This window comes from Eubalaena glacialis, chromosome 17, assembly GCF_028564815.1.
Source record: "Eubalaena glacialis isolate mEubGla1 chromosome 17, mEubGla1.1.hap2.+ XY, whole genome shotgun sequence".
Taxonomy (NCBI): Eukaryota; Metazoa; Chordata; class Mammalia; order Artiodactyla; family Balaenidae; genus Eubalaena; species Eubalaena glacialis.
In genome coordinates, this window is record NC_083732.1 from 79,131,335 (window position 1) to 79,151,143 (window position 19,809).

The window sequence follows — 19,809 nt, forward strand, 5'->3', positions numbered from 1 at the left end:
GGAGAAGGCTTTATAGGAGAGCTGAGTTTGAACAGGATCTCAAGGATGGATTGGATTTTACATGACAGAAAATGGAACAGGAAGAACATTCCGGAAGGACAGAATGGAGGGAACTAAAAGATATAAAGGAACAAAGCTATAGGAGAATGAATTCCTTGGGTACATTAGAGAATCATAAAATTGATCATAAGTAGAACTAGTAACATAGGCAGGCAGGTTTCAAATGTGCTGCCCTCCTTTCTCTACCAAGACTTCTGAAAGTGTAATAGCTAAATACAGTCACACGTTTGCACAATGGTTGAGCGGATCTTTCTCTTTTTGTGGTCTCAACCAATTGTGTTAGTGTGCTCTTGCCAATCCATTGAAAGGAATCACCCCACTCACTGCCTTGCATGGTTTAGGCAACTTTCTACTTTAAAGTATAAAGCTGAACCTTCCGGTGATGCTGTAAACCACAAGACATCAAAGGAATGAGGCCTCTAGAAAAATAACATTAGGAGCTTCTCATCTGTTTCTTTTGTGCCTTGAATGAATAGTGAGGGTGGGACCAGGAAATGGGAGAAGAACAGAAGTGTTATGACTTTGTGAAAGCTTTGTGAAAACCCTTCTCTTTCAGCTGAGTCTGGACCCATCAATTTCATGCTTCCTATAATTTGGGAGGGTGCTGGATTCAATGCAATTCCCAAGTTTCTGTTAAACAACAAATAGTTTCTGTGTTCTTTTAAGTTACCCCAGGAACGTAGAAGGTCCACAGCTCCTAGAGTGTCCCTTGAATGGACCCTAGGTATAGGGGTTCATAGGTGTGATAAGGCAGGAATAGGAGGCAAAGCCACATTGCAAAAACTCTTGCATGTTTCACTGAGAAATGTGTACTTTATTCCACAAGGAGCCATGAATGGGTTTCATGTGTGTAGTGGATTCATTAGCTCAGTGCTTTAGAAATAGGTTGTGGAAGGGAAGAGTACAAGATGCATTGTAATTAAAGGAGAAAAGCTGAAGATTTAAGGACAAGGTAGGAGATCTACCCAGTAGACTTAGAGGTCTTGGCTTAGACCTAAGAGATAAAAGGTGATGTGGAGGTGAGGAAAAGAGAAGAATCAGAAGTGGTGCTAAGATTCCCAGCTTGGATTAACCTACTAAGAAAAAAACAACAGAAAAAGGATGGGGGAAAGGGAACAGGTTCAGTTTTAGGCCTCTCAAGCTTCAGGTACCAAAGGGATGATTCAGTAAGGACTCTTGTGAGCATCTACAAACACGAGGTTGCGGTTCAGAAGACATTTGAGGTCTCGAGACACACATTGTTCAGCTGAAGTCACAGGTGTGGAAGACACCACCCAAGAAGAACATAAAGAATAAAGACAGAAGAGAGACTAAAATTTAGAGACTATCATGTTTGAGGGGCTGTGGAAGAAGAGAAGTAAGGACATCGATTAGGGATCGTTGGGGGCGTGAGGAGGGGAATTAGGAGATAGTAGTGAAAAAACATATAGTCCAAAGAATAAAAATCTCCACAGACAAAGGTTTTGAGAGGAGCATTTAAACGGTAACAGAGAAAATATTTTCAAAATAATTTACAACTGGAAAGAAGGACACAGAATTTTATATATACTATTATTACAACAATGCAAAATATGTACACAGATATGACACAGCATTCAAGTGAATCACTGCTCTCTGTAATGTCCTTTAACTTGATTGTAACACGCCGTATCAAATATATTCAAATGTATTCCCTGTATTCCCAAGGACTCTGTATCCCATTTAGTAATGGGGTTCTCTGCTTCTTCCTAGATCTTTTAAGGATGAAAAATAATAATGCCAGGATTTATATGAGAAATGTTAGATACTGGGCAAAGTTTCCAGCAATCTTTTAAGAAAAGGAACAGATAAGCTATGTATTCTGAGGGAAGAAGAGACCCAATATTGACACTTTTTTTTTTGATCAGAAAAATAAAAAGATTGGATGCTGTAATGGGTGTCAGCACTTTGGTGCCCTAGTTAGGAAAAAAAGGTGCCCAAATTAGGAAAAAGATACTATGTATAAATAGACAACTGACCGGAACATAACTGTATAGCACAGGGAACTCTACTTAATGCTCTGTGGTGTCCTAAATGGGAGGGAAATCCAAAAGGGAGGGGATATATGTACATGTATGGCTGATTTATTTTGCTGTGCAGTAGAAGCTAACACAACATTGTAAAGAAACTGTACTCCAACAAAAAGTAATTTAAAAAAAAGATAGGGGTAGGGGATTAAGAGGTACAAACTCCTATGTATAAACTAAATAAGCTACAAGGGTATATTGTACAGCACAGAGAATATAGCCAATATTTTATAATAATGTTAATTGGATTAGATTTTGAATCACTATGTTGTATACCTGAAACTAATATAATATTGTAAATCAACTGTACCTCAATAACAAAAAGAGGTCACAGGCATTTTGGTAACTAGGTTGAAATGTAGGTAGGGGAAGATGGACTAACATCTTCAATGCAGATGTTATGTGGTTAGAGGTTCTTATATTAGATGAACTCTAGGTAAGATGGGGGATCAACTGGCAGTGAGGATGCCTAGGCATCAGGGGTAAGTTACTGGAAGACAGATGCAATAATAACTAAGCATTTTGTGGGGCATGTGTTCTGTGCAAGATACTCTATGAATGACTTTATTATGCTTCACCTTATTTAATTCTTAAAATGACCCAAGGACAGGTGCTATTCTTATGCCCATTTTACAGAAGACGGAAGTACTGTAACACTTCTCTGCTTCTTAATACCCAAGGTTTTCTTCTCTCAGATGATATATTGAGTTGGGAAATTACAAATTAAGAATTTCTTCTAAGTCTGTACTGAAGAAAATTGGAGTCCCATGTCTTGACAAAATGCTAAGGGGAGCAATAATCTGTTTGCTTGAAGTGAGCATTTAACAAACTAAATCACGCATTCGATTTTCTACATTCGGTGGATTGAGGACCTGCCGGGCAGCAAGCATTGTTCCAGGCTGGAAGGCACCATCCTAATGTCAGGACATTGTCATAATGCATCGTAAATTACCTTAGCTCTATGTGCACATTTTCCTCTTAGAGGAGAAGGAGGAAGAAGAATTTTACACAATATCTCAAAGAAGGGCTTGAGCATCTGCCCACACGTGTACTATATACTGGAGTGTCTGTACCCATTTGGTTGCCGCCAAAATCCCGTGGCATTATAAACTCACAGAACAAGAAGGAAAGGGAGCAGATAATTTTTGGGAGTCACTGTCATTCAAAGAAAAGATTCCAACTTCCTGAGTCACACAAAATCTAACTCTTTGCAATTGCAAGTCTGGGTACAAGCAGAACAGTGAAGGGCACGTGGGCCAGCGACAGGGCTTCTCTGCCTCTCCCTGAGCTCTGACCCCTCTCATGGCCCAGGAATGAGGCTGGCATGAACCTGGGGCCACCTCGGGTGCTGGGTGGAGATAACTGATCTGACCCTCCAAGCTGTTTCCTGGTTGTATTAGGCAGGGGAAAGGGAATTTTGTGTGTGTGTGGTGCTCTGGTGCAATCTTACTCTGCTTTGGCTTGTTCTAGACCCTGGTTTCCATGGTTGACCTCCCCTTTCCTCCCCAATACGAGAAGAGGAATGATGAATGTTCTCTAGCTCCTTATCGTTACTAACTTAGATCTGTTGAAACTGCATTTAAATTCCACAAGCAGGTGTGCTGTTTGCGTCTGACTTGGGTTGAGGGTGACTCTTCTGGTTATTTCCTAGAAGGGATTGCAGCTCCAGTCACTATTTTTACCTCATAATAATGCACAGAAAGACACAGCTATGTTAATGATGTCCACAAATGATGACTCAGTATAACTATGAAGCAAAACTGAATCAATGAGCAGACAAATAGCTATTTCTTATGGAAAGACATCACTACCTAATATTTTTAAATATAAGAATGATGCTTCTCCTGTTATTGGTCAATTCAACGTAGTCACCTTGGGGGACTATGTGCTTATCCTGATCATGCATCTTTGATGACTGAGCTCAGATCTCTGTAAATTATCTTCGGAGTCCATTTTTGAAAAACACCAAAAATGCAGTCTCTCTGTATTTGATTCCTAAACAGTGATGTCCAGCCAGATCACTCATCTTGGTGACTTTCAAAAATTAAATTTGTTCCCAGAGGATAACGACTTGACATTGTTGAACATACCTAGGAAGCATATGCTGTCAGCTAAGAACAATTAGCAAAGAGGACCATGGTGGCATTGTTTGAGTATGTGCGTGCTCTCCAAGGCCACTCCCTTGGCCTGGGCAACAAGTGAGGGTCTGGAAGGGTCTGGCTCCCTGAGAATGATCCAACTCATGGTGGTCACCATTTTGTAAATAATTGATAGGAGACTGATATTGCTATGAAACTGTGGCCTGTTCGGATTTTTAGTCACACGGTGTACACATGATTATGTAGATAATCTCATGTTTAGAGCATAAAGTCTTGCGCATTTTTTAAAAAATTTGTTACATCCCTATCTTCTTCCTTAAATTCAAATCTCTTCTTGGGCAAATCTCTTCAAATCTCTTCTCTCTTCTTATTCACTCTTAGTTACCAAAGTCTTCAAGAAAGAGAGGGAGAGAAGAAGCTAACATTTAATGAATGTTTTATGTATATTATCTCTATTTGTCACCCAACCAATCTTATAAGATAGGTAGTATTGTTAATAATCCCATTATACAGATGAGGAAACTGAGGCTCAGAGAGGTTAGGTGACTTACCCAAGGCTACACAGCTAGTAAATGGCAAAAGAAGAGTGCTTGCTCATTCTATGTCACCACATAGCCTCTGTCATTCAAGCCTATTCTGTTTCCCAGGCACAATTAATGTCCTTAAAGCCTTGGAATCTAAGCTTCAGTGAGATGGGAATGGTTTTTTGGATCATATTGTGTTATTACGGCTTTTGGCACTTTGTGGGGAAAGGCAATTCCAAAAATTAATTATCATTTGGGAAAAAACAAAATGATCTCCTCTGTGTATTTAGCCATAACCTAAAATTGGCTCAGTGTAGAAGCAAAATGAGCTTATATAAGATCCCTCTGTTCAACTAGGAAAAGTTCTGAAATTACAGTGGAGCTATTTGACACTTATTCTTTGTTTGAATTATTTGGTGGGACTGCCACTGTAGAAGCCTGGGAAAATCTAATTTTATCCTGAATACTTGCTGGGGATTTTAGACCACAATGAATAAATTTTCCTTCAAAATCACTTAAGGTTCTGATTCCTACCTGAGGAGTTAACCAGAGAAATGAAGGCAAGAGTTTAGGGGAGCACCAATTTGTACAGTCACTTTTGGAATTAAAAAAAATCTGCTTACTTCCTTTATTATCACTGAATCTCTTTTCTCTTTTCATTGTTTCTCTTCCTGCTTTTTTGCTCCTTTTTGCTTTTTCTCCCTTTTATCTTCCTCTTTTAACTCCCCCCCCCCTTTCTTCTCTCATCTTCATCATCATCATCAAGATGACTGATGTTTAATGAGCATTTATTATGTACCAGGAACTATAGTAAGTGTATACATATATTCTATCCATCTAAGTCTCATGACAACCCTGTGAGGTAGGCACAGCTGTTATCCCCAGTGTGGAAGTGAGACTCAAAGAGCTTCAGTAAGTTGCTCAAGACCACAGTTATAAGCATCAGAGCTGCAATTTAAGCCAAAATGTTCTGACTACAGGTTTCTAACAGACTCTCTGTAATTCTGCTTCCCTCTTGTCTTTCTCTGTCTTTCTGATTCCTCTTTTGTACTTAATTTTTTAAATGGCTTTATTGAGTTATGATTGACCTACAATGAACTGCATATATCTAAGGTACACAATTTGATGAGCTTTAGTATTTGCATAAGTCGGTGAAACCATCACAATCAAGAAAATGAACACTTGCATGAGTTTCATTGTATCCCTTTATAATTCCTCCCTCCCATATCCCAAGCCAGGAAAACACTGATTTCTTTCTGCTATTACGTATCAATTTGCATTTTCTAGAGTTTTAGACCAGTGGGACCATGAAAATGCATACTTTTGTTTTTTTTGCTTATTTCCTTCAGCATAATGATCTTAGGATTCATCCATGTTATTGCACATATATCCATAGATCATTTCTTACTACTGATGAGCAGTAGTTCACTGGATGTTTGGTCTACAGTTTATCCTTTCACCTGTTTATAGACATTTGGGTTGTTTCCAGTTTTTGGCTATTACAAAGAAAGCTGGTATGAACATTCTTTTCCAATATAGAAATATAACTTCATATTTTCTAATATAAGATATTTCTCATTATTTCTTTAAATACGAAGTTTATTAAGCAACAAAATGCTTGACTTGAAGGGAAAACTATCTAGGACTCATTTCTTTTACAGTAAATTTATCCCTACTTAAAGACTGATTGCCCTATATGTTTATTTCATTATCTCATTGGATTTATTTTCATTTTTGTAATACACACACACACACACACACACACACAATAAACAGTTTGATCTTAAAAAGAAAGAAAAAAAGTCTTTTTAGACTTTCAGTCTTTTAAGATTTTTTAGGAAGAACTAGAGCAGCATATAATCTAGGGTTAATTATTGTATACTACTGAAGCAAGACTCATCTGATTGCTCTACTTAATGTCCCATGAATTATGATGTTTTTCAGTCTGGCTGGTGGGAAAAGACACTATTCCCAGCCCTGTGTGAGCGCTGGGCACGAATCCTTTCAGATGGTTCTTTCCCAAGCATTGCTTAGCTTCCTCACATGCATGCACTGATTGGACCCTCTGCAGATCTCTGAGTCTGTCTCTGTCTCTGCAACTCTCTTCTCTCTGGTAGTGAGTCCTACAAACTCTAGCCACCTTGGTCCCCCCAGATTCTCGGCTCTGTCTCCTCAATTCCGGGAGTTGCACAGGGTTCCATGTGTGTTCTTCCAACCTGAGCCAGTCTGAAAACAAGATCTCTTAAAGCAAGATACATGGGACTTTCCTGGCTGTCCAGTGGTTAAGACTCAGCACTTCCACTGCAGGGGTGTGGGTTCGATCCCTGGTCAGGGAACTAAGATCCCACATGCCACGTGGTGTGGCCACAAAATTAAAAAAAAAAAAAAAGAGCAAGATACAGCTCAGGCAATCACAGGGCTCACTTAATTTGCTTCTTGTTTTTCAGGGATTGCTGTCCTTCAATACCTGATGCCCAGTGTCTTGAAAACTATTGTTTCATGTATTTATTTATTTTTAAGCTGTTTCAGGTGGCAAGGCAAATCTTGTCTCTGCTACTCCACTGGAAATACATCTTTTTTAAAGGAAAACTATTAAATAGACTGTGGGCTCTGTCCTGTGCTGGGCCCTTAAAGTAATGTTGAAAACTATACAATATTGTCTTTTCTCCTTAAAGCAATTTATAAATTTGAAAGGTTGGAAAAAATGTTCTAGTTAGATAAATAAATTATAGAAAGGATGGAGTGAGGGTACTAAGATGATGCCTTAAGGATATGTGAGCTGGCAGGAAGTAAGATCTGAAGGGATTGGGTCTACTTGAAAAAGAGAGGCTTGAAGGCTGGGTAGGACCTGAATTCATGGGGGAGAAATGGGAGAAAGTGCCAGGATACAAAGACACAGATGATTATACTTCTAGGGAAAATTGGTTCTCAGGGACCCTTTAAAACCATAGCATACTCTGATTGCTCTTGCAAGTATAGTTGACTAGTCATTCAAATGTACCAGAGCATAGAATAAAGGGGCTTGATTGTAAAATGAAGATCTTCCCATTGAGCCTCCCGAGAACCGCATTCTGGTGTTTGAGATGATGGAAATGGTTTGTGCATGTGCCTGCCATTCGCTTTACAAACCTATGTCTCTTCGTTCCCCTCTTAGACTACTTCTCAGATCGTAGCTGGGACACGGCTTTCTTCACGGTTGTTTCCTGTATCTTCACTCTTTTTTAGTAACTGGCAAGCTCGAGTTCAGAAATAAACTATACTTTATACCATATATGACGACAGCCTCTCATGTTTATGTCACATCATCCAGCTTAATCAACTGCTTCCGGCCTGAGAATCGTTTCTCACGGGTGAGGTGGAAAGGTCCGGTATACAGATGAGGAAACCAAGGCTCAGAGAGATGAAGTGATTTGCTTGGGGAAACACACTTGTGAGTGATGGGAGATGGTTGTGCAGATTAAGCCTTTTAGAAGGTTTGAATGTTTGATTCCTTCTAGTTTGGTAGACAAATCCTTAGGGAGAGAAGCACGGCCATATATGTCAGGATGGCAAATGGTGGGTCAAATCAGGTTGCTGTAGTAGCTGGTGATGGAGAGAGTCCAGATGCCCACATTTTAGGCCAGTGGGATTCCTGCACCTGATGGGATGTTGGGAGTTGGTGAACTTTGTCTGTCAATAGGCCAGATAGCAAACATTTTTGGCTTAGTGGGCCACACCACCTCTGTTGTAACTACTCAACTCTACCGTTGTATTATTATACAAGCAGCTGTAGACATTGCTAACACATGAGTGTGTCTGTGCCCCAATCAAACTTTATTTACAAAACAGGTGGCAGGTGGAAATTGGCCTGTGGCCATAGTTTGCTGACCCCTGAGCAAGATGATCCTTTGTCTGTGGGAGGAAAATATTAAAACTTGGACTCATTTACTTTTTCTCACTTTTTAACATTTCTATTTTATGAGCATGTTTCATAATGTACATGGTATGTTAGTACAGTGGTATAGGTATGTAACTTAGAGATAAAGATATATTGATGGTGCAAGCTCTAAACCTTTTTACTTAGTAAATAAATCACAGCTGACATTTAATCAGCAGATACTTTGTGGTAGGTGTTGCTCTAAACACTTTACATGGATTAATTCACTTAATCCTCACAACAACCCATCAAGAAGGTATTACTTTCATCCTTATTTTGCGGAGGCACAGAGATGAAGCTATGTGATCCAGAAACTTACCCACCCCTTTCTTAGGACTGGGAAATCCATGCGTGCTGTGGTCCTGAGTTTGGGAGTTCAAGTTTGGGGCCAAGGGTATATATCAAGTGTTGATTCAGAGGTCCAGATTAGTACTTCACAAACACCAACTTCATGTCAGACCACATGTTAGAAACTCAACGTTTGCCACCTCATCTAGGTAGGCACTGTGAGAACATGATATTCTTTAATTCCACAATCACTGTGTGAAGAAGGTATTATTTTTCCCACTTTACAGATGAGGAAGCTGAGGTTCAGAAAGAGTATGAACTGATTCAAGATTCTACTGCTACCAAGTAAAGGGGCTCAACTGGGAGTGAAATCCAGCATTTGCCTAACTCTAAATGTCTGATTCCTGGCCAACTTACTGCCTCTTGGGACACTCCTCATGCCCTCCAAACTGAGAAGTTCTCAGGGAGCTGGTGTCCCACAAAGTCTACAAAATCGGAGCTCACTCATTACTTGGTGGGAGGAAGTCCCAGAGCACATGGTCTGCCCCACACAGCCCTGAAACCAGAGCTAGTCCCATCCTGCTCAGGACTTCCTTAGGAACAGCCTAGTTCTTCCCTAGGGACGGAGCCTGGATTCATAAGTATGAGCTCAAGAATAAGCCAGATATGGTTTGAATTGCAGTACTAAGTCTTAATAACTGAATTAATAAGGGAAGGACAGAAAGGGAGGAAGAATGAAGAGAAATGAGAAAGAATGGAAGTCAGGCATGAGTAGCACTGAGCAAGCTACTTTCTGAGCCTTAGTTTCATTACCTATAACAAGGAGATGGTAATAGCATCCTCCACATATCTTGAAGATTTAATGATGTTATGCATATCAAGTAGATGCTCTATATCTGGGGTCAGAGGTGAGGCTTTCTGTCCTCTTCAGAACATTTCTCAGACCAATTCTGGAGCCAAGGTGAGATAAGAGAGAGCCTTTCCTCCACCACACATTGGAGGGGGTCTCAGAGAATAAAAATCTACCCAAGGTCTTCAAGGTATACGGTTGGCTGGGGCCTACTGGGACATCCCAACTGTCTTCCCTCCTGACCCAGAACTTATATCCCAATATGTGAAGGTCTGGGTCATGGCTTAACAGAGCCAAAAACTGTCCTTCGCCTGACCCCCTAAGCTGACCCCAAGGCCCAGGGCCAGACTAGTAGCTGTGCGGCCAAGAGAGGGTCAGACTTACAATATGACGGTGAGTGTCCTGTTGGGCTACCTCCTGAGTTTGTGATGCTCTGGTCATTTTCTATACCACTTTGATTTATGTTTAGCTGTTGTTTTCTGCGTTTGTGATTTACTAGCTTCCTTCCTTCCTTCTATTTCCTCTTTCTTCCTTCCTTTTTCCCTCCTTCCTCCCTTCCTTCCTTCCTTTCTTTCTTCCTTCCATCCTTCCTTTTCCAGTGCAGCAAACTTTGAGTGATAACTCTGTGCCCTGCCCTATATTGGAGATAACAGCACATTCTGCTCTAGGGCTTTAAGATGAGTTACAGGAAATGAGAAGGGAAGAGGAGGCAAAGGGAAAGAGGAAAGTGGATAGAGGGGAAAGTGAAGAAGAAAGAAAAGGAGGAAGAATAAGGAAGAGAGAAACGGGAAAGAGAGGCAGAGGAGCGAGCAGGAAAGAGGCAGAGGGAAAAGCAGAAGATACAAGGAGAGAAGGGAGGGCAGAAAAAGGGAAGAAGAAGAAAAGAAGGAGGGAGAGGCAGAGGAGGGAAGACGGGCCTCTGGAGTGCTAGCATGTCTAAGGCCCTCAGCCAGTCCTGCTTATCGGGAGCTGTGGAGATACCTAAGCCCCAGTCTTGCCAAGGGGAGCTCGTGAATAAATACCTCTGGGTAGGAGCAGATATCTGTAAACACAGCTGAGGAATTGAAAGTCAGGTTCTTCAAAGGTATCGACTTGTCAAAATCACACCACAGCTGCGGATTAAGAAAAAAAAGAACAACAAGAAACAAACAAAAAAAAAAAACACAGGAACAACAAAGTCAGTGTAGGCTGGAGACGGAGTCCTCTGCTACCGCTGTTGGGCTTCGGCAAATGCCTGGAGCAGGCCAGGCCCTAGAGGGGCTTGATTTCAGAATTCAGTGCCAGCTGGGATTTTTCCTTTCATTTTAAAGGAAGTACTGGCTCAGAAAAAACATTTGCAAGCCAGTCACGAAACCTGGGTAAGACTGCTCTGTTGACCCCCTCCCGGAGGGTCACTGGAGTGGGGCTTTGAAGAGAGAGCCAGGTGGCAGGAGAAAAGGTCTGGGAACACTCACAGCCTGTCTCCACGTCAACAGCTGGGCAGATTCGAGGGATCCAAGGGGGCACGCTTTCCAGAAAGCCGCTTAGCGTTGGGGAGGTGGGCATTTCCCAGGCCAGAAATTGCTGTAGGAGATTCTGTGGCACTCAGAAAAGCATAGCTACCGGTGGCCGAGTGCCTGTGCTGTGCCAGATACTTTGTACAAAAAGGCCTCACAACCACCTTGTGATGTAGCTACTACTTTTATCCCCACTTTACAACTGAAAAATATGAAACTCTGAGAAGTAAAGTAACTTGTCCAGGGTTGCCGAGCTGCTAAGTGGTGGAGCTGAGATTTGAACGCAGGTCTATCTGACTCCAAAGCCTCTGAACTTCCACTCCACTGTGGTACGGTTGGCCCCAGAGGTAACCCTGACCTAGAGTCATTGGGTTTATTTGCAAATCCTGCACCCCAGAAACATCTGATTCATCAAGACTTAAGATCCTGGCTACGACTTGGCAGTCTGTGATGAATGATCCTAAGTACTTCCATTTTCAATTGCCATAATCTATAAAATGTTCAATAGATGATGAATTTAATTAGATTATGGTTTCCCTTTTCTTTGGGGATGTCCCTCTTTCTTCATAGACTCCTTTACTACGAGGCCAGCCGCAGAGCTTGAGCAACATATACTCTAAGTAATTATTGGGCTAATTTGGACAATGGATTTCAGGCAGTATAAACCTCCAACACAGGGGCTGACAATTGTGGGGTTCACCGTTTGGGTCCCTGAACACTTGGAGAGCCTCCCTTAGGCCCAAAGGGCACAATGATGGTTTCAGCCACAAGACGATGCCTCAACTAGCCTCCCTCAATGTTCAAAACATGGGATCAGATAAATCCTCCTAAAATCTGGATCCCTAAATCATGGACAACACGGACTATTTGGATAGACACAGAAAATGCCTAGAGCGACTATGTTACCATTCTAGAGAGAAAATGAAATCATTAAAGCATGGATCACCAAATTAAAACAATGATAAATACGGCAGTTGGAGATTCATCCGAGTTCGATGGGTCACATCCAATATGAGCTCTTAGAACGTCATAGGTAAGACGCTCAACCTTCCTGAAATGCAGTTTCCTCATCCGTTACATGGGAACAATAATACCTACCTGTGGCACACAGTAGGTGCTCAATAAATAAATGACAGCTATTTATTTCCACTCCCCCGCTCCCACTCCCACTCCCAGAGATACAATTTGGCATATGAGAATGAGCGTGAGTCATGGAGTCAGACAGACCTTATTAGCAAGTTATTTCATGTCTCTGAGCCTCAGTTTCCTCAGCCATAAAGTGGGGATAATGAGACTTACCTCACGGGGTTTATGTGAGGATTAAACATGAAAAACACATAAAGCTCCTCCTTCAGTGCATGGCACATAGCAGGTGGGAACTTCATAAGCAGTAACTCTTTATTTACGATTATAATTCACTGGCCACTGAAAGTACAGAAACTTAAGGGCGATCGGAGCTCCTTTAGAGCAAATAACCTCCGCCACTGGGAAAGAGACAATTTTCCACCAGTAAAATGCACAGTTCTGACAGTTTAGCCACATCTTCCTTCTCTAACCCTGAGCTTGGGGCTGGACCAGGCACATGAAGATAACTAGTACCAAGGAAGGCAATGTAAGAAGTTGCAGGTTCCATAAACTCTTAATTCCTGACTACACACTAGATACCAAAGGGCTTGGAATGCTTACGATATTTAGGATGGCGCCCAGGAAATTAATCAAGATGGACGCAAAGATGATGACATTCCTGGCCAAATAGGTCTCGTTAATCCAACAGCAAGTTTTCCGGAGGACCAGGGGCAAACACTTATAATCCTCTGCTGTGGTGATGAGGACCAGAGCCGAGTGCAGCATAATCAGGATGGAAAACTGGACGGCCATTGGCATCACCCTGCAGGGAAACACAGAACGTTGGGTCACGTGGCATTAATCGTGTGATCCCCTCTCGATGAGCAACTCTGGCAATCACATTCATGATCGCCCTTTCCCACTCCTTGCACCCAATAATTCCTCTAAAGCTCTGTTTGTTCAAGAAAAGGGCTATTAACAGAAGAATTTTTAAACCAATTAAATCCATCCCTAGAATATTCTATTGAGAAACTTTGCAATGAACATCAAATATTTGGCTTGATCTATTGCTTCTGCCCATTTTTTCCCACTTCTTTTCTCATTCCTGTCACTAGGCAACTGCTGCCAAGGCAACACACCACTGGAATTCTCTCTCAGTACTCTGGCTGTGGGAGAGACCCACACGCACTTTCCCCTTCAAGGTGGGTTTTAGGAAACATTTTCCCTCTTGGCCGCTCTGATGCCAAGAACTGAACTTGGCACCTCTGCACGTTGCTCAGTTAGTGATCATCATGGTTTGCAAAGACTATACTATGTGCTGTGTGGGACATGGGTATGTAGAGCTCATACTTGCCCAAGGCTTCAACATCACAGCCAATGATACATCTCAGGCTTCAAAGCTCTGTCCTGTGGTAGCTCCTGCCTATTGGGCACCTCTGTTGGGTGTCAGGCGGTGATCTAAAACCCCATCTCTGGAGGCATCTACTTCCTCTCCTTATCAGCCAACTTACCACCAGGATTCTCCCTGGGAATTTATCCCTTGTTCTCTATTCTCTGTCCAGCCACTTCTGTCCTTGGCTGGCACCTGTCATTTCTCTACCTCTATTTTAGCCAGTAAACTGCTGCATGTTAAATGGTGCCTTAATGGACACGGTAGGAGATTTTATATCCATTCCTTCCTCTAAAAAGTGAAGTTCATTCATTTGGCTTTAATATGTTGACTGGAGCTCAATAAATGTACATTTAGTGAATGAAGTTGAACCCACCTTCTTCTAAGGCTACCTCTTCTTATCCTCTTGCCTGAATTTTATTTATTATCAATAACACTAGCTAAGTACTGTATTGAGCTATGATTATGTGCTAGGCGCTATGCTAAACACTTTATATATAATACCTCATTTCCATTCCTCAGAACAAACCTAAGAGGTCTTTTGATCTCTTTTTTCACATGAAGATTTAAGGCTCAGAGAGGAGTAACTTCCCAGGGGTTACTGAGTTGGTAAGTGTTAGAGCTAGGATTTAAAGTCCACTCTGCTATTCTAATCATTTTGGTGAGTAAAGTATGTCCCATATTTGCAGTAATCTCTTTTGCTTCTGTGGTTTCACTGTGACATTTATTCGTTCAACAAGCTTTCTTTCTAGGTAGGCATCAGGGGTACCAGGACGAGAGACACATCTTGCCCATCTTCTAGGAGATCATAATCTAGAGGGGAATATGGATATACAAATGATGAACTATTACATACTATGTTATGATATAGAAAAGGTTATAAACAAACATCTTTTAGAAAATAAGAAAGGAAATCAAGGAAGGCTTCACAGAAGAGGTGACATTGGGGTTAGGTCTTGGAGGTTGAAGAGAAGGATTTTTGGGAGGAAAGACTGGGGAATGTGAACAAAGTAACAGAAGAATGGGAGTGACCAGTGGGTTTAGAGTTTTTCAGTGAGCCAGGTGGTGAGGCTTTGGGACTGGAGAACAAGTGGTCCAATAAATGCTGTGCGAGAGAGTTCTGCCTGTAGGCAATGCACTGATATTTAAGATGTCTAATCAGGGAAGGACATGATCATATCTGTGAGTGTGAAAGACAACTGTGGTGGAAGGTGGTGGGACTGAAGAGGAGAGAAAGTATTTAGAAGGTTTAAATAGTTGAGGCCTGAATTAACGAGGAAGGGACACAGGGTAACAGGACTGAAAATTGGGAAGTTCAAGGAACTATGCGGAGGTAATCTTTATTTATTTATTTATTTATTTATTTATTTTTGGCTGCATTGGGTCTTCGTTGCTGCGCAAAGCCTTTCTCAAGTTGCCGTGAGCAGGGGCTACTCTTCATTGCAGTGCACGGGCTTCTCATTGCGGTGGCTTCTCTTGTTGCAGAGCACAGGCTCTAGGCGTGCGGGCTTCAGTAGTTGTGGCTTGTGGGCTCTAGAGCGCAGGCTCAGTAGTTGTGGCGCACGGGCTTCATTCCTCCGCGGCATGTGGGATCTTCTGGGACCAGGGCTCGAACCCGTGTCCCCTGCATTGGTAGATGGATTCTTAACCACTGCGCCACCAGGGAAGTCCCTGTGGAGGTAATCTTAATAAGTGTTTTGTATGTGTGTGTAATGGGGCTTTTGGGAGAGGTAAGTCATTATGAGCAACATGAATGTTTTCACCATCTTACCTGAGTTAAGTGCAGGAAGAAAAGCTAGTCTACAGAGGTAAAGGGTGATGCGTTTGATTTTGAGCAAGTTGAATTTTGGGTGCTTGTGCATCCTCCAGCTGGAGACATCTAGATGTCTAGGCAGCTAGAGGGATGGTTGTAGCACTCTGGGTTCGCAGCATGTAGGCGGTGGTTGAAAAATCTGAGATTGGAGGAAACTGCCCAAAGAGGGTGTGCAGGGTAAAAAATAAGAGGAGCAAAGGTGAAGCTGTGGGAGAAGCCAATGGGCCAGAAGAAGAGATGGCATCAAAGGGAATTTAGGAAATGTAGTCAATGCACAGGAGCGCAGCAGTGCATGGCATCGTGACAGCTGGAGGGTAAGACATTTAAAGGAGGGAGCAACCAAGACTGTCCATTTCCTCTGCATGGTCAAGCATCATGAAGGCTGGAAAGTGACTTCTCCTACAGCCCAGCTATCATTGTTGGAGGTTTTTGTTGTTGTTGTTGTTTTTAATGCTTGCACAGTTTTGATTTTATGGATCACCTTGATAGGAGATCTCTGCAGGTGTTTTAGATAAGAACAGAAGGTCTGTGTAGCAGTGGGTTCCCAGAGGGCCCTATGCAGATGGGTAACTTCCCCCCGCACAAGCTGGAAAAACACTCCCTGACAACACACCATTATTCCTGGGCACCCAGGGGAAGCAAATGACAGAGAATCCAGGTGGATTGCTTTGTCAGGCACTCCCAGGAGAGAAGGGGCCAATTCCAAGGCTGATGTGTCTCAATACTGTGAAGCAGCCATTGAGAATACAAACATCTTGTTCCAAAGCGAAGGAAGAAGCAAATCAGGCAAAGGTGAGTCTGAAAGCTGCCCAGCAGGAGACTCAAACTCTCTCATGGTCACGGCCGCCATCCAGGTAACCTACAGACCTCCACATGGTGCACCGGCCTAGAAGGGTGCCCTTGGTTCTCACTGCTGCCTTTTCTCTTTCTCCACCTCTCTGTACCCCATGGGCAAATCCTCAAGCACATGCCCTAAATGCTGTGCTACTCCTACCTCTGTATTTTCTCACTCTCCGAGGGGGTGGGGAACATCCTGGTCATCCTTCAAGGCTCGGTCTTTCTTTGGATTCTTCCAAGACACCTGGCATAAGGCTGAGTACATAGAAAGTGCTCAATAAATACTCACTGACTTTTCCTTTTTGTGGGGAGAGAAGACTGTTTCTCTTCTCACCAGCCTTCTTAGCCTGTATTCCCATCTGCACTCCCAGCCCCTCTGCCTGCCCTCGGGCTGCATCCTTTCCAAGTAGGAAGAAGGGCCAACCCTACTGCTTGGAATCCATCCGGAGTGTTCAGTGGACCTGGTTCTCACTGGAGGGCAGTGTCGCTGTTAAAGGGCAGTGTTTATGGGAAGTTCAGACGCTTGTCCTCTCTTCCTCCTTGACCTTCCCTGTGGGAGGAGGCTTGGTCATCTCTTCCCCTTGGCCAGGCCACCTCTTCCTTTAAGCAAGGAAGCTCAGGTTGCCCCAGGAAGTCCTGATGGGCAGGAAGTGAAAGGCAGGCAAGAGCAAAGCCTTGTGGGTTTGAACCTGTAGCTCTGAGACATAACCAGTAACGCACCTTGGGCAAGGTAACATTCTTCTGAGCACCTTAGTTTTTAAAGTTTTTCGTGCATCTTATTTTAGTCTGCAAACCTGGGATTTTTAAGTCCACCTCTTAAAGGAGGCTCTGAGGTTAAAGTAATAAAGCAATGTAATGCTTAGCACATAATAAGAACTCAAGGAAACATTCATTTTCTTTCTCTATTCATGGTGAAAATCAGGAAACTAAAGGCATCTTAAAGATCTCTGCGAAGAGTATTAACTGCAAGACACTTTCTAAGCAAGGTACTGGCGCTATGTATAAAATTCCTCTGGAAATCTCTGCAGCAGCTCTTCAGCGTTCGTTTATTTCTGCACACATAAACATTATAGCATCGGACTGTAATTTTTATCTAATTATAGAGCTACTCAGGCATCCAGGGATTCTGAATTTGCTTTTGCATTGTTGGTGTACATAAGAGGCAAGGAAACCTTTCATTTCTGAAATCGAATCAGAAAAAGAATGGCAAGGGATTTGCAAACAGCTCTATCCAAATCATTTCTAGACGTTAAGTTCTAATTTACCCTCTGCAGTGTGTCTTTAAAGCAGGGTCTGGGTTGGTACCATGACTGGAGGTTTGCTGGGGAGGCAGGGATCGGGGTGGGGGTGGGGTGGGGATGAGCGAATAGCCTATAGCAGCTTGTGGTGCGTTCGGAAACAGAAATGCAGACTGAAAGATGACCCTGGACTACCCTCGAGAATCTGCAAAGAGCCTGCGAGTCCAATAGTACATTTGATCCTCGTAGCAACCCTGAGAGGTCAGTATTTGTAGCCTCTTCATTAGGTGAAAATACGGTGACTCAGGAAGGGAAAGGGAACCAGGATTTCTCAAAATAGGTATGGTTCATTTAATTCTTACCCCAACCCTGGGAAGCTGACATTGTTATTCCCATTTTACAGATGAGAAAACTGAGGCTTCAGAGAGGTCAAGTACAGACACATAGCCAGTAAGATGCATAGTAAGTAGATCTATTAAGATCCAGTGCCTCTTTCTTTCCTCTCTCTCTGTCCTCTCTTGCTTGCTTCCTCTCTCTTTTTCCCTTTCCCTCCTACCTCTTCCCTCCCTCCATCCCTCTTTCATTACCATGCATGCAGACTTAGATACACTGTTCTATAATTACAAACGGTATTGTCTGGTCTTTCCTCAGTTTCCCCTTCTGGGAGAGGAACAGCTGCACGCATGTGGAAATTAAAGGAAAGCGCCAGGCAAGCACTGTCTTTCTTTGCCAAGGTCCATTAATTTTCACTTTGGGGGCTGGGAATTAGCTGTGGTCATATGAGCAGAGATTGCCTCGTCTGCTAAGAAGTCCATGACAGAAGAAATGCGAGTGAAAGGCACCTACCATCTGTTCAGTCGCAGAGAATCAATCAGAAACAAAGTGAGTTGGAGGGGAAATGAGCTCACAGTGAAGAAAGCCTGGGCTGTGTCTGGGGCCCACAGGCTGCTCAAGTCCCGCTACATGTGGGCTGTCTGGTCAGAGCTCAGCTTTGAAGTTGTCTTCACTATCAGTTTTTTCTCTTCACTGAGCAAGTGAGGTTGGGGTGCTGGCTGGTATTTTAGCTCCTGGCTTCAGCTTGTACCCCATAGTCAGAGGGACTCCATCAAGCCAGCTGCTAGGCGAGGTTCCAGATCTCTTCCCCCGAACCCAGGAATTGGGCATCAAGGTGGCTCACCTTCCTTGGTCACCCCTCCTGGGAAGGGGGCTGGGACCCCTTCTTCTGCCCCCGTGCCAAGTCCAGATCCTCAGGTCCATCCTGGGCTCCTCCTCCTGTCTCATCCCCCGCACCTGGTCAGTCCTGGGAACTGTCAACCCTCCATCCTAAATACCGAGCAAATTCGTCCTCTCTGGTTCACTCCACTGCCACTATCTTGTCCCTATTATTTGTCGCCTGGAGTTTTGCAATTCCCTCCCAGATGGTCTTCCCAGATCCAGACCTGATCCCCTCCTATCATCGTCCAGTGAGACCCTTCTAAACACAAATCCAATCATCATGTCACTTCTTGGATTAAAATGCTTCAATGAAGTCTTCTCTGCCAGCCGGTCACAAATCCTCCACAAGGCTTACAAACCCCTCACCTCCAAAACACCCAGTTTCCAGCCCTTCCCACTCCCCTCCTTCTCAGTCCTCTCCCATAACCGGGAGGGTCCTTCAGGAGGTGGCTTAGGTGTCAGTGTCACCTCCTCTGGGAAAGCTGCCCTGACCCCTCCACCTCACCGCACTCCTACACAGCCCGTGCCACCCTTTCCCCATCCTGAATGGAAGCACTACATCCTAGTTGTTCAACTCATTTCTTTCCCCCGAGTAGACTGGAAGCTGTATGGCGCCAGGGACTGTGGCTGTGTGGCCCCAGTGTCCAGCACAGAAAGGCGCATGGTAAGTGCTCACAGCATGTTTGCTGGGAGTGTCAACGCCCTGTGCTCCCCGAGTCCAGAGGGAAGCGTGCACCAGCCATGACCACATCCACATCCTCACTGGCAGGAGTGAAGAGGGGAGTCAAGGAAGTTTCGGTAGATCTGGCAAGACCCTACAAACACTCACAGCTTACCACCCTGAGACCATCCTTTTTCCCAGGACCCTAGTCCGCACATGGCTCTTGGGTTGTCAGGAAACCCATTCTCCTGTGGCATTCCCTGGTACCCTGTCCTGATTTATTCATTGCCATAGCATATACAAATCTACATG

General features: G+C 43.3%; 1 protein-coding gene across 1 annotated transcript in view; it reads right to left on the bottom strand.

Annotated features, from left to right (window-relative positions):
- Positions 1–19,809, bottom strand: part of ADCY8 (adenylate cyclase 8) — a 230,879-nt gene that overhangs the window by 47,344 nt on the left and 163,726 nt on the right. The window contains exons 10-11 of the mRNA XM_061172242.1: positions 12,965–13,166; positions 10,805–10,894 (exon numbers count right to left, since the gene is read on the bottom strand). Of these exons, the coding sequence (XP_061028225.1) occupies positions 10,805–10,894; positions 12,965–13,166 (292 nt within the window). The remainder of the gene's footprint in view (positions 1–10,804; positions 10,895–12,964; positions 13,167–19,809) is intronic.